Source organism: Egretta garzetta, unplaced genomic scaffold (genome assembly GCF_000687185.1).
Source record: "Egretta garzetta isolate BGI_Z169 unplaced genomic scaffold, ASM68718v1 scaffold332, whole genome shotgun sequence".
NCBI classification, from domain to species: Eukaryota; Metazoa; Chordata; class Aves; order Pelecaniformes; family Ardeidae; genus Egretta; species Egretta garzetta.
The window spans coordinates 548,232-562,839 of NW_009258879.1; the positions used below are offsets into that span (position 1 = coordinate 548,232).

Genomic DNA, 14,608 nt, shown 5'->3' on the forward strand with positions numbered 1-14,608 from the left:
TCAGCTTCTTCTGCCATTACCAAAGCCCTGCCACCCTATGGTTCGCATCTGTTGACATCCTGCACCGGAGGGGAAAAAAAAAAAAAAAGAAAAAGAAAAAAAAAAAAGTCCTTCAAGAAGATCAATTATGGGCCATTTTGTCTGTTAACAGAGCAGGCTACTGTCCATTAAAACAGCTTCTATCAAACGAAAAATTAGAACAGAGGAGAAATGGAAACATGAGAAGAGAGTGGAAAATTACCTTATGCTCTCTGTTTCTGGTAAATTCTGACTGAGGTTAAAAAAACCAAAACACCACAACAGACAGGGGAAAAAAAAACCCACAAAAAGCACGCACTCAATAGATCTGTTCCACTACCACGATTCACCAGTTTCCCTGATGCAGCCAGTCGACAGGTACAGAACTGTACCCCGTCTCTGCCAGCTCTGAAACGAGCTGGTGTAGGGTTTTGCTCTAGCACTAACTATACAGACGCCATGATAATCTTTGAATATGAAAAACTGAAGCGAAAGAATCAAGTTGAACAATATCTTTGACACAACTTGTTTTCCAGCTTAGGTCACCAAAATAAGCCCAAAATGAAAAGCTCAGCTTCTTACTGTATAAAGAGTTTTTTGTGACTTCTCAGTAATTTGTGATCTGGTGCTGCGATAACAAGCCTATGACCAGATATCAAAGGATCTCCTGCCCTCTCCCTCTAGTCTGGACTCTCCAGCCAGAGCTAATCAAAGTCAACCACAAGCAATCAGATTCTCTAAGGGTCCCTTTGCATAATTCTGGCAGCATTAAAAAACCAAAACCAACCAACCAAACCCCAACACAAAAACACCCCACACTGCCCCAAAGATCCTGCCTTGGAAAAGTAACTGGCAAACAAGGGGGGGGTCGCATATTCTTCTGTATATCATGCACTGCCTGCATAAGAAGCTTCTTCACACGCTATGAAGTACCTTTAATTTCCTCTGCATGGAGTTACTCTCGAGAGTAGGAGACACAAGACCTTTTGCTCTCTGCTAGTTAAATATAGATATGACTATGGCCAAGAATTAAAAGATTCTTATGAAGACTTATGGGAAAATTTTCATCTATGAATTACATTTATGTTCAAGAGAAGCCAAAACACTGAAGCGAACAAAGACTCATCAGCCAAAAATAGTGGAAGTCAGACTTGCATCAGCAAAGCCCCGAAGTATTTATATTAAGCTCTTGGAAGAAAAAGATCTCTCTGTAGCACAGTTTGTGGAATCTATACTAAAACAGTTTATATGCATGTCATGGTAAAGTCTTTGTCCTGCATTGGGCAGAATTAGGCTCTGATGAGTGATGAATGAGACCGAACAGCCCATGCATTCTCAGGGATTTTGATAAGAAAACACCATGCTTTCTCATCATATAAAACCATCACTTTTAAAAACCATATTCAATTTATTTCTACATGGAAACAGAGTTTAAAATTAAAAAGCCAAGACATATTTAATCTTTGGAAGAAAATTCCCTAGTAGACAAAAGTATACGAGGTTAGTGTATTATACACTTTAAAAAATACATTAATATAGAACTAACATACCCGTTTAAGTTTGAACTCTAATTGCATAGTGCACTCACCTCCACTTTGCATGTGTACTACCTTATTATCTTTGGAAGACAAAAACCCAAAAAGGGAGTCTGAGCAAGAGAATGGGGAAGAAACAGTCATAAAAATGAGATTTTTAGTTTTTAAAAAGAAGAAAATCACAATGAAAGAGTCACCTTTGGTGGTGTCCAACAAAAAAAAAAAAAAAACCAAACAAACCACTGAAGAGCCATGAATTCCATGGACACATTTAAGACTATGCAGAACACAACCTGCTACCTCAATAGCAGACTCTGAAGAACAAGGCTACCATTACATCTAGACACAGAAAATCACCATTTTTCCCCTTATAAGCCAAACAAACTTCAACCAATTGACTGAGAAAATAAGGTTGGAATTCAAAGCCCGCATTTCACCAATACTCTTGTAGGACCATACTTTGAAAACAGTTACATTAACATTTCTGCATTTAAATATTCAGTTGCAAACTGTTACCTTTGCATAGTCAAACATGCGTAGATCAGAGTACATCTCAAGAGCGAGGTTTTCATGTCCACTCTTTTTGTACAACTTTGCTGCCTCATGGAATTTTCCCTGGTAGGCATAAACATCTGCTAGGAACAGTTCATTGTTGTTTTCGCCATGCTTCTTCCGCTCCTGGGGAAAAAACCAAAACACCAAAAAACAGGAGAGATGTAGAAAATATTCTAGATGATCAGGGCGCAGGTGAGAAAAAGCCATTGAAGAATTAGATTTTCAGGCTTAGATTTTAACTGTTAATAAAAACCTGTAGCAGGATATGATAATTACGCCTCTCCCACATTTCTGGTGAATTTATAATTAAAGGATTAAATCCCTTCTTAATTAAAATTAGGAAGAGCAAAATTAAATGTCACTATACAAACCAAAGTGATGAAAAATCACTTCCCTTGATTTCACACAGGAAAATGAACACACGCTATCATTATGCTATGCTATTTTAAAAAAGGCATCTGATGGGCTCCTTATTTTCTCTTGTAGAAACTCACTGGCATGTAATTTGGCTGAATTAACAATATGTGCGGGTGGGATGACAAACATGAAAATAATTGCTAGCATTAAGCAGATTCACAAAGTATGTTAACCTGCCTCTGAATAAAAAACAGTATCACCACCACTGCCCCTGCGCACAAGAGCTCATGCTCTCAGGTAGGCAGCGGTCGCTTCCAGAGCACCTGCACGTATTCTCCTGCTAACTGGAACCGCTCACGGATTGCGTGGGAAGGGACCCAGAGGCAAAGCACGTGCAGTGCCACAGAGAAACCCTTAACGTGGATCAGACCCAGAGGAACACCGGTGTCAAGGGACCAAGGCCATGTACACGCATACACACGTGCATATGTGTGGCTGTGTTTTAATGCGTGTGTTTATATTTATCCTGTATCTTGGAAACACATTACTATCCTGCTTTGGATGAAGTTATTACTACTATTAGCCCACCTCATATGGAAATATATAGATATGAATTGAATTTGAAGAAAACTGCACAAGAAGGGGAAAAAGCATTCCAGGACCACGCAAATTCAATTCTCTACGGCCAAAAGGAGTCTCAGCCATCATCATTCCTTCTGGTCACACTTATTGACTAGGCTGACACTGGACTGGTGTTGAAAGTTCCCTTTAAAAACCTGCTTAGAAGAATAATTAGAGGAATTGTTACACCATTTTTTAAAGACAGAATCTTGCCAGATATAGACATCTGGCAGTTATGTTTCCTGGTGTCATCAGTTAGAAAGAAAACGTGTCATTATGAGAGAAAACCATCATATTAACGGCACGTGTGCTTAGTTACATCCTTACAAGCCTTAAAAGGAATCCAGTACACCACAAGCAAGAGTAAGCAGTGATGTAGAACTTGTCACTTCAGAAGGAGCATTTTCAAGAAGCCTGAAAGTAAGTTTATGCCTATTTACAAAGGGAATCTTTCTCATTAAACAGACATGGCAATTCCAGAATATCCTCAACAGATGCAGATCTGGAGAAGCATGTGTAGAAAAGAAAGGTTAGTAGTGGTGAGAGAATGCTCTCATCTACCTACCCACCCTTTAAAGGCCAAAGAAAAAAAAAAAGGGGGGGGAGGCTGTCCTAATGCAGAACTTTGCTCCACGTTAGACACCAAGAAAAGTTAACTGCGACCAACTGGCATTTTGACAGAACCAGGACAGCTCTGCAGAAATGGAAGACAAGGAATGTATTCTTTCAGAGAAGGTGTAAATCTAATTCGCGTGAGAAAGAGGAATTCCCTTTATGCCATCTCAACACAGATCTTTAAACCGAGCATTATCACACAGTCTTTGGAGAAGGGTGATACCATGGCTTTTCATGTGCTCATGACAGACAGTTATTGTCTACTGAAATTCTATCAAGAAGTGTGAAAAGAGTAAGAACTAGAGATTAGAGCACAGTATGGAAGCAAGGAATCCCAAATTCTATTTCCAGTTGCCACAGACTTGTCATGAGACCTCGAGTTTGTCATTTTATTTCTCTGGGCCTGGGTTCTGGCTCTGCAAAAAGGAGATAATAGTAATTAACTACCTCCAGGGGGTAAGGAAAGGCTTAATTAACTCATGTTTATGAAATATTCTGTACTAGGCTCTGTTAGCACAGTAGTATTCTACCAATTACTAATTGAATATTGAACATTTTTCCAGTTCTCCTGAAGACAGTTTCGTAAGTTCTGGTCGTTGTCCCACATCCCCTTTTTTTTTTCCGTGAAGTTTGAGTCATATGACTAGAATCTGAGTCATCTCTGCTCATCGGGATTTTTCACTCTAAACATATCTCCAAACTGTCAGAAGCACTATCCGAACAGAAGTCCCTCCAAAACAGAAAGTACTGTACAAAAATCAGTACTAAGTGTAGGAAAATACACGATCTTTAACACTCTCTTACCTCTATGCTGCTGATCAGTTCTAAATATCTAAGGTCTCGCACCCTGGTGAATGCCTATTGAAAAGAAAAAAAAAAAAAAAAAAAGAATAAAAAAACATTAACTTGAAGCACCAGAAAAATCAGCAGAATATTGTTATGCATAAATCAAACTGCCTTCATGCAAACAGGACAGACAGCCATATACTGAGGTTTGTGTTTGTGCAGTCTCTAACCCGACGGGCTCTGACTTCAAGCGGGGCTCCTGAGGCATTACAGCAAATAAGACAAGGATACAATCCAAACAGCTTATCACTGAAAATAAACAGCCAAGGAGTAGATGTACGTATGTCGTTCCCCCAAGGAACACAAAAAGCCATTTAAAACATTACATACTTTTATTCTGGCTATTTTATAGCTTTTCCATTTTGATGCGAGGCACGATACAGACAAGGAAACGTAAGGAAACTATTGCAAGGTAGAACACAGAACTGATCATATTGCCAAAGCATACTGCATATGCTTATAGCCTTTATACCACTCTGAAAATTCAGTGTGGAAGTAGCTCAGGAAAAGAAAAGGAAGTCAGAAGATAACAGTACTGCAAGACAGCGTAGTATCTTTTGCAAATGGAGATAAACGTGCAACCCAAAGTCTCAAGTGGCAAAGTCACGTGTGAGTTACAGCAGCTTAGCACTTATTCTTGACATGCATCAAAAAATAGGAATTTAACTCTTTAGACCACACGTTCAAGACTTCTAACCAAACTAATGCTTAGGAGGGCATAGAACATTCTGCTTACACCAGATCGGACTAGGAACTATGAGAGCCTTTAATGTCAAGAAGCTGCTTTTGTTCAATTTAATCCGCTCTAATTCTAAGAGGGCACTACTTTAAAATTCCAAGGAGGCACTGAAAACTTCTTTTTAAGAATATCTATTTGCATAAAGCCATCTATGAAACTGGAATTATTCTGATGCCTCCACTTAAGAAAAAAAGAAAAATAAAGCATTTCATTTCCTTTAAAAAAAAATAAAAATCTGTTATTAAAAGATGCCTATCATTACAGGCCATTCCCTGCATATTTTTAGAATGTTTTGTCTTTCATACAATATTCATGACATTGAACTCAGTTCACCCTCTCTTATTTGAGAAAAGGTGGGGAAAGAAAATAGGGAAGTGTTTTATGCCGGAGAAAACTCTGTTCTTCAGTATATGCCCATTTATAGACCACTCTCAAAGCCAAGGCATTCCAGACAGAAAGTGATTAAAACGATGACGTCCCATCACCATTGCCTTCAAAGCACAGTAGTGTGTAAATAACAAAGAATATGAAACCTCCACATCTGAACTGAGGTTTAGGGGGGAAAAGACCAAGTTGACAGCGTTGGGGAAGTGGGGGGAAGCCAGCTAAGGCATTCTTTGCTGCCACCCGGTGGTCAGCAGCACCACTGAACAACTTCCCAGTTCTATTTCCCTCAAATTCATTAATGCATTTCCCAGCAGATGAAAGAAACCATTTTATTTGCATTTAACACTGATTTAGAACATGGCATTTATCTAGAGAGATAAATTCAATTTCGGTTTAAAAACCTCATCTCAAGATCTTGGGTGTGTAAAACCCCAACATTTTCTTTGGTGTATGGAATAACATATATACACTAAAGCAAGATAGCAACCCAGGAACGCCACTCTGTATTCCAGCTGTAAAACATATACTATATACGCTCACTCACTCTCTCTCTCTGAAAAAAAACATAGAACAAGCTTTCTGCTAAATAAGTAAAATAACTGCTTTACCTTTTTAGCTGTTTCAAACTCCAGCCCTTCTAAGGCTTCCATGGCCAGTTCTTTCCAGTCAGTATCAGTTACTCCTAAACACGCAATCTGGTAGGCTTCCTTAAACATTTTTCGTTCCAGATATTGATACATGGGTGCAGACTGAGGATTTCCATTGAAAAAACATGTGTTAGAAAGCATAATACTGAGATATATTAGTGAAATTCTCTACATACACCGTCGGGAAAAAACCCCTCCAATCACACCCATTACAAGCTCCACAGAGAATAAATGTATGGTTTTTGTATAACAGACAGAACAACATTCTGGGGTGATTATTATTGTATCTTTAGACAAGCGGGGTTAATTATATTCCAAACTCATCCACCTTGAAATCTTCAGTTCCTTGCATATTAGGAAGTAGCTAAGAATGTGAATTCTTCTGAGTATTGTTCATGCTAAATATTATGTACAATGAGCTTTTTTTTTTAATACTATGGAAGCCGAGCAAAGGAGGGGGTAGTTTGTCCTCAAACGCTAGAAGCATAAGTGGCACGACAGCCCGTTATGAAGCATTGCTGGAAATACTCAGGCAACAGGAGGAAGCAACCCTTCTGCGCCAACGCTGATGACAAAGCTCTTTTACCAAGACTGTGACTATTAAGCCCAAAAGACACTGACCTCAAGGACCTGCCCTACAAGGGAATTAAGGAGAGGAACTGTCAGCTGCAGGCTGACGCAGGTAGACTAAGGCTTCGGATCTGCAGCTACAGCTCAAACCCTTTGAACGAACACGGAGCACTGCAGCTAGATTACCTTTCACTCTGGGTTTGCAACCAAAAGACAGTATGCAGATTGGTTTCTAGGCTATTTTTATCAATTTCTCTGAAAATTGTATACTTTTTGGTACTCCCTCCCTCCAAAAGCGTAGCTTTGAAAAAGCTGCCTCTGTCACAGTTCACAGTCACTTTGTGGCATATCGGTGCCTACAGCATGCCAAAGCCAGCCAGAGAGGGTTGTAGGCCTGGCTGATCTGATGGCTATCAACCACACCAGACAGCCCAGAGCCTAATTAGGGATCGGCATAATGCCCCAGAGGAACAGACTGGGGTCTGTAACACAGGTATCTGTTGGTTAATAGCAGCACATGGTAATTTTGCCTTCCTCATTGACTCTCAGTTTCAAATTCTGCCCACACTTGGGCACATAAGTCAGAATCTTTTTGGTTTTCCTCCTTTTTCCTTTTTTTTTTTTTTTGCTCTGTTTCTTGGAGTCTTTTAGATTCTTTCATTGCCTCCCATAACACAGAAAATAGCATTTTGTGGAAGGCAATCTCTAAATTTAGAATATGAAGACTCTATGTGTACTATACATTCAGAGTAAAATACACAGCTTAAATATTGCCTGAACACATCTAGATGAAGCAACAGTACGACAGTATTTGATATACTCACAGGAAAAATGAAATTACAACTTGAGCAGAGGCACATAGAGAGACTACAGTAAAAATACAGGCAGAGGTAACACCCACACTGTATCTTCATCTTTGCTTTTAGATTATGTGCATTTGCAAGTAGAAAGGGAGAATTAGAAACAACAATCAACAACAGCAAAAAGGAATTTAGCTTAATTAATGCCAAATAAAGAAAAATAAAATAGATCATGCAATGTAACTTAAATACCGATGAAGAAACTGTGAACTGCAGTCATTCTGGTAATGGAATAAGAGTAAATCTCAGAAAAGCTTCTTCACTTCTTAAACATTGATGTTTATGAAATGTAAAGCAACACTTAATGGGATTAAAAGATTACCTGCGGAACTTCAACAGCTGACATAGAAAAAACATGAAGACAGAAGATCTTGGAGCCGTTGTAACCCACAACAAAGCCTTGGAGTTTTTGCTGATGGACAGGGAAGTTACTGGCTTTGATATTGAGGTAACCCCCTCCAGAAAAGCAAAGCATATCCTCACACTGCGTATTCCAAGCCACGCTATTAGCATTGGGTTCCTAATTAGCAAAATAACTGATGATTACAACAGATGCAATCACATCATCTTTCCTAAGAAACAGGCATTCTTAGCTAGAACATCTGACCTGTTACAGCCCAGGTGTGTACACATGCACACTCACTATTTACATCTGCAATGGTCTAAAGCTTAGTATATTCCTAAACAGATTCACAGGGACATATTTTACATTTTAATAAACAGCTGTAATTTTCTTTCCTTTGTTTTGTATTTACTAATGATCTATACTATGAAGCTGTAGAACATAATATAAAATTCTGCAATAATGCACCGTTAGTTAGCGAGCACATTCAATTGATCATTCTGCCCATTACAAGAAGGAAGTTACAGATCCTGTCTTTGCAGTACTTCATACTTTCTATCCAGTGTTCTCTCAAAACATTTCGTCAACTTTAACGAGTGAACCCTCAGAGCGACTGCTGAGCTACCAATGAGGAGAGAATTACCATCACTCATTTTGTAGCCCAGGAATACACAACGAACAAAGACATTTAGGCCTTAATTCTGTTCATGCTAATGATAAAGCCAAAATGCTCATTAACTGCAATGCTTCAAAAGGAACCAGGACAGAGCTCTAAAACTGAGAAGGTCACATTTAAGTGCTCTTTATTCAGCTGTTGCTCACATATATCTCCTGTCTTCTAACTCCTTGTCTACCATCCCTAAAGGGGCAGTTTCAATAGAGAAACAGCTTACAGTTAAATCCTACAGAACGAGATTTACAGCTAAAATGACATACAAACTTCTGCACAACACACTTTTGGTACGTTCTGTGCTCCAAATCACTTCCCAACCCCTACCCCCCTTTTTAAAAAACAAAACAACTTTGCATTTTACCTGAAACAACAACTCTTTGGTATGAATATCATACACCAGGCAGGTATCGTTTTCATCAACCACTGCCAGCTTGTTCCGGGATGCGCTCATATCCAGACAGCGCACAGCTGTCGATTGCTTCAACAGGACGATTGCGAAAACGTTATCGACAAATATCTTCAGGATCTAGACACATTTGAAACCAACGTCAGTCCATCCATTTTTGTTCCAAAAACTAGAAATAGCGTCGCAGGTACAAACTCTAAGGCTGTTTAAAGCACGCAACTGCAGTTTTCCACAGAGATGAACTGTGCATTAAAATTAAGGAAATGCTTTCAGCCTGAGTATCTTGAAAACACGTGTTTCCACAACATGCTTTAGGCTGCAAGCCTATACACATAATCATATGCTGTACAGCCTGGATCTTTTAATGCTCCACTAGTTAAACAATTACATTAATATAATACTACAGGAATATATAGCATAGATACAGAAGACACAAAGGATCTCAACTTCCTCTCTATTTCTGTTCTCTGTATCAATACCTCTGGGCTCCAGTTTGAAATTTTTAGCTGCTAACTGGCTTATAAAATAGACAACAATTCCACCTCTAGACCATCCACACCTTCACAAGCAGCCAATGGGAGAAGCGTACACGCACACCTCCCAACCCTCTCTCTGCTCACCAAGAACTCCCTTTTTGTCAGTGGTTCCTAACAACTCATGGACTTTAGACAAAGTTAAGCATATCTGTACGAATTTTACAGCCAGAGAATGTGAAAGATAGAAGTAATTAGTTTTTAATCACACGGTGAGACTCTGAAATAAAATTCTAGGCTGTAAAAGTGTGTGCTGCTCCTAAGGCCTCACCCTAAGAGCACAGAACAGATTTTATTTGCAGTGAAGGGACACATACCAGACATTATGTGTTACCTGTCCATTCTTTAGACCAACTAACAGGCCTTCTCTTCCTGGAGGTCCTCCAATTACTTTAATATAACGAATAAGAGATTCCATCAGCCATTCTCGTTCTTTAATGCCACTAAATGAGAGGCACTGCAACCTCTTCTCCTAAGGACACAATAACATACAAACACTGCACGGAGGTAGAGATAAAACCCTGCGTCTTTGATGTGCTATGTTTATACCTACACTAGTAGGTGTGCCTACTTTTACAGATAAAAATCATAAGATTAAATAGTCAATTTAACAGGGTGAATTCTGTAAGGTTTCCCAACGCTATGAACAAACAAACCCCCAGCTTTTTCTAGTAGTTCACCCCCACCCAGAAGTTCCCCTGGAGGATGTGCTAATTCATCAAATGCACTCCCGAGGCTGTTTTACTGAGACAGAGCCACCTGTGGCACGCCCCAGCTATTGCTCAGCAGTACGGCAGCGCATGACAACAGCACGATGCATTGGCTTCTTGGGGAAAAACTGTAATAGATTATACACTGCAGTCTTCTCCTACCAGCTATTTGGGCAGCTATCTTAAAGTCTGAACGCACCCCAAGACTACGCTACATTTTAAGGCACATACCTGGCATAAAATAATGTGATCTGAACATACAACCAGCAAGTTGCATTCGAATTTTTTTACTATCTTTTCCTTCACCCGATAATACATATCTGAAGAATCATCTGAGTATAACTCGTAAATCAAGATTTTCTCTGGCATCTGGATTGCTAATCTGTTTTTGTAGATTGCGATTTTCTTTACAAGCTCTCTGCCTTTTATTCTAACTAGAGAGAAAAAACACAAAAACAATACAGTATAGGCTGACATGAAAACAATGGATACAGAAATCAGAACACTTACATTAAAATTCAGTCTTTCTAAAGCACCTCTAAAATTAAAAGCATATTCGTGCTAGGAGATGTTTGTGGTTCTGTGTAATCTACTATCCCCATCACAATTTTATCACCCTCTATTTGTCAACGGCACATTCTGGAGCAATACTTTGATTCCTTGCCATAAAAAGCCAGTGGATATGAAGAAACAAAATCAGCACAAACCCTTGAGTCTGCAGGTAAGGAAGAGAAAAAAGCTAAATAGTGATGTACAGTATTTTTATCGCATTCTGAGAGATTAAAACCTTATCTTAAAAGCCTCTGCCCCTCCCAATGTCCTTTCAAATCCCCACATCTTTCATTAAGCTTGTCAGCACTGATCCTCCAGAATCCAAGTTTGCACTCTCATCCTGCAAGCGGTACTCCTCAGTTTTGCTGTCAAAGTGACAACCATCTGTCTGGTACACGCAGCACATATTCCAAGTGTGCTGATGGGTATTAATAAAAAAAAAAACAAAACCCACCAGAACAAACTAGAATGAGATTGAAGCTTTGGCCTAACTGCAAGTGTGAAATTACCTTTTTGTTCAGTGATGAGGTGCTGGACAATAACATCAGTCATGCTGTCTCTGTAAGCATAGCGATCTTTATAAAGGCCATGAACAGTGCTGAAAATCAGCTGATAAAAGGATATTGTTCCATCTTGGCATCCTACTGCCTGAACGCAAGGAGAAAATAATTTCAGTTAATTGGTACATGTAGGTGAGAATTGGCAAAACGTGCAGTATTTATATGAACATTATGTTCCTTTTCCTGCATAATGTATAGATTGATACCAATTATAGCCAACTTGTGCTTAAACAGTGCTAAAAGTGCAATGCAAAATGAGGACTGATTCCACCATGGACCACAGAGACCACCACGTTGGGCGCATAGGGTTTGGTTTTATTTTGCTGATGGGTTTTGGGTTTGGTTTTTTTTTTGGAGGGGGGGGGGGAGTGGGGTTTATTTGTTTGTTTGTTTTTAAATTCGCTCTGTATCTCTCCACATTTGTACAATGACACAGAGCGCAGCATTTATGGCTAACAGTTGCCTTGCAGGAATTTTCCACAAGGTGTAATGTTCAGATCAAACAGATCTGACCATCATCTTCCCATCACAGAATTAGATTTGGCCAACCTAGTAGTTATTAGCTGCCATTTTTATTTCTTTTCCCTCCTCTTTTTTAATCAAAATGCAGCAAATACCTTACTGTCTGAAAACAGGCATTATGCCTTCTTATAGCCCCAGTTTTACTTCTGCAGGATATTTTTAGTTTTGGTGGTAGTTCTACTGCTTAGGTTCTGCTGCCTCAGTAAGAATGTCTGGACTAAGCAACTGCCTTTGAAATTTGTGGTCTTACCTTGCATGACAAATTGTCTGTGAAGTGTCAGAGAAACGTTCCCACTCACCACATAGTTGGAGTCTGGTTTAACTTTGCACGTCCACACCCAGCTGCTTTGCTCTCCTATGGTACCAAGACGCACGCCATCCTTTGTGAAGAGGGAAACTTGTTTATCGGAACCTCCCAATAAAATATACTCTCCTTTAGTAAAATAGCTAACACAGCAAGGATCAAAATTGAGCGTTCGGTCCTTCCCAATCTACAAGGGAAAATAATAATAATTTAAAAAAAAAACAAACAGAAAAACCGCATTAACAGAAGGATCATTTCATATTTTCCCAAGGCAACAAATGCCATCACTGATACCATTCTTGTCACCTCTCTGGCCATGCACAACTTTTCAATACCCCAGAACGACTGGTTATATGAAGATTCCCAAAGGCAGTTCTAAAACACATCCAAGAATCCCTCCAGTCCGAAACCAGTCTACTCAGAATGCAAGCAATGCACAAAACCCCCTTTAACAAATTTAAAAAAGTACAACTATGTCCTCTACAGACCAGCAAACCATATCACAAAAGTCAAAGTTGTAAGGGCTTTAATACAAGAATCGTAAGACAGCAGCTGAGTTGCCATGGGAGAGCTGAAGGAAAAGATAGTTAAAAAAAAGATTGGGAAAACAGAAAACAGTTAATGTAGTAATAAAGCACCAGTCCTATATTCAAAGTGTTTGTATACAGGACACAAAACAGACTCACAAATACCGTGCCACTCTTGAATGCACTTTCTAAAACATACCTGTTTGCCACTAAGCTGGTAAAAGGAAAGTTTCTGACCCCAGTCTGCCACAGCTAAAGTATCATTGCGTTCATCTCTAACCAAAAAGAAAAAAAGAAATTATGTAGTAATTCCACAACAATTTATTAATAAATTTCTTAGAGAAAAAGAACAAAGTAGTAGGATAGCATAATTTACTTCTTATTACTCTTTAACAACCCAAAAAGTGAAAGGACAGCAGATACATCTCGCCATTTAAAGCTGAGGAAAACAGCTTGGAGACACAAAAGAAAGCCCAGTCTCCTTTAGACGCGTAACCGCACACCTTGATGCATCACTTCCCATAGAGCTATGTAAGCAGTGGGTACAGTGAAGCTCATGGTCCCTTAAACAGATGAAGCACCTGGGCCCAGATTCTGATCTTAGCTACAGAAGTACAAAGCCACCGTAACAGCAAAGTCAATGCAGCTGAGCAAGAGTGAGCTACAATGATCAGTGCAATGCAGGAAAGACAAAATTGTTCGTGTGAGACCAGCAGCAGACTGAGAAAAGGCTTCAGGTCTCAAGTTTGTTAACTTTGGTGCTCTGACATGATCTGTTCAGCTTGGAGCAAAAGATGAGAGTCACCTTCTCCACAGCTTCTTGCCTAGGAAGAAGGGAGATGGTCATCTGAATGTTCTGCTGCAAAGAATGCCTCTAGCCAGAAGCTGAAGGAAAAGGAAGCAGACCAAAAACCTAATTAAAAGCTAACAGCTTAGTAAGCACCCTCCCTTAGCTGAATGCACGATGCATGCACCTGTGGGGAAACGCAATGGGCTATCATATACTTAAGAACAATCTCATAATGAACACATTCTAGCAGAATACATTAAGACCATACAGGCAACTATTAATCTAGAATTTCCTAACTTTTTAATATTTGATTTTGTACTCTGCATAATATTCTCTGCCCTTGGTCCTCCTTGTAAATTACTGTCCTAGATAATATATATGTTCCTTCGGAGTTTCACTCACAAGTTGAAATCCATAGAGGTCTCTTCTTCCTCGTGGTCTTCTCCCTCTGTCTGACTACACTGCCTACTTTCAGGCCTGGACGGCAGTAGCGGTATCTCCTCTAAACTGCTGTGAACTGACTCCTCTTGTTCAACTGCTCTACTCCAAAAATTCTCCCACCTACTGCAATAGCAATTGTTTATTTACATATTTGGGACTATATTCCCTCTGAATTAAGTGAAAAAACAGTTCCGCTCTTTCTCCCCCAAAACAAATGGAGCCTGACCCCCCTTGCCCCCCAAAAACAATACAAAAGAAAAAATAAGTGTTTCTTGAGATCTGGTGAGGCTGCCCCTCGAGTGCTGGGTTCAGTGTTGGGCCCCTCCCTCCCAGAAGGACCTGGGGGGGCTGGAGCATGTCCAGAGAAGGGCAGTGGAGCTGGGGAGGGGTCTGGAGCCCCAGGCTGCTGGGGAGTGGCTGGGGGAGCTGGGGGGGTTCAGCCTGGAGCAGAGGAGGCTGAGGGGAGCCCTCATCGCTCCCTACAACTGCCTGAGAGG

At 39.9% G+C, this 14,608-nt stretch overlaps 1 protein-coding gene across 5 annotated transcripts in view; it reads right to left on the minus strand.

Annotated features, from left to right (window-relative positions):
• The window catches only part of IFT122 (intraflagellar transport 122), a 32,361-nt gene that overhangs the window by 13,016 nt on the left and 4,737 nt on the right, over nucleotides 1-14,608 (minus strand). For 4 of the 5 annotated variants that reach the window (XM_035889441.1, XM_035889444.1, XM_035889442.1 and 1 more), the window contains 10 exons: nucleotides 13,080-13,155; nucleotides 12,349-12,540; nucleotides 11,477-11,615; nucleotides 10,647-10,849; nucleotides 10,040-10,177; nucleotides 9,128-9,292; nucleotides 8,073-8,270; nucleotides 6,282-6,422; nucleotides 4,506-4,559; nucleotides 2,070-2,231 (listed from right to left, as the gene is read on the minus strand). In XM_035889441.1, coding sequence (XP_035745334.1) covers nucleotides 2,070-2,231; nucleotides 4,506-4,559; nucleotides 6,282-6,422; nucleotides 8,073-8,270; nucleotides 9,128-9,292; nucleotides 10,040-10,177; nucleotides 10,647-10,849; nucleotides 11,477-11,615; nucleotides 12,349-12,540; nucleotides 13,080-13,155 — 1,468 coding nt within the window. Of the gene's footprint in view, nucleotides 1-2,069; nucleotides 2,232-4,505; nucleotides 4,560-6,281; nucleotides 6,423-8,072; nucleotides 8,271-9,127; nucleotides 9,293-10,039; nucleotides 10,178-10,646; nucleotides 10,850-11,476; nucleotides 11,616-12,348; nucleotides 12,541-13,079; nucleotides 13,156-14,072; nucleotides 14,235-14,608 lie in introns of all 5 variants that reach the window. The other variant, XM_035889446.1, reaches the window with a different exon arrangement.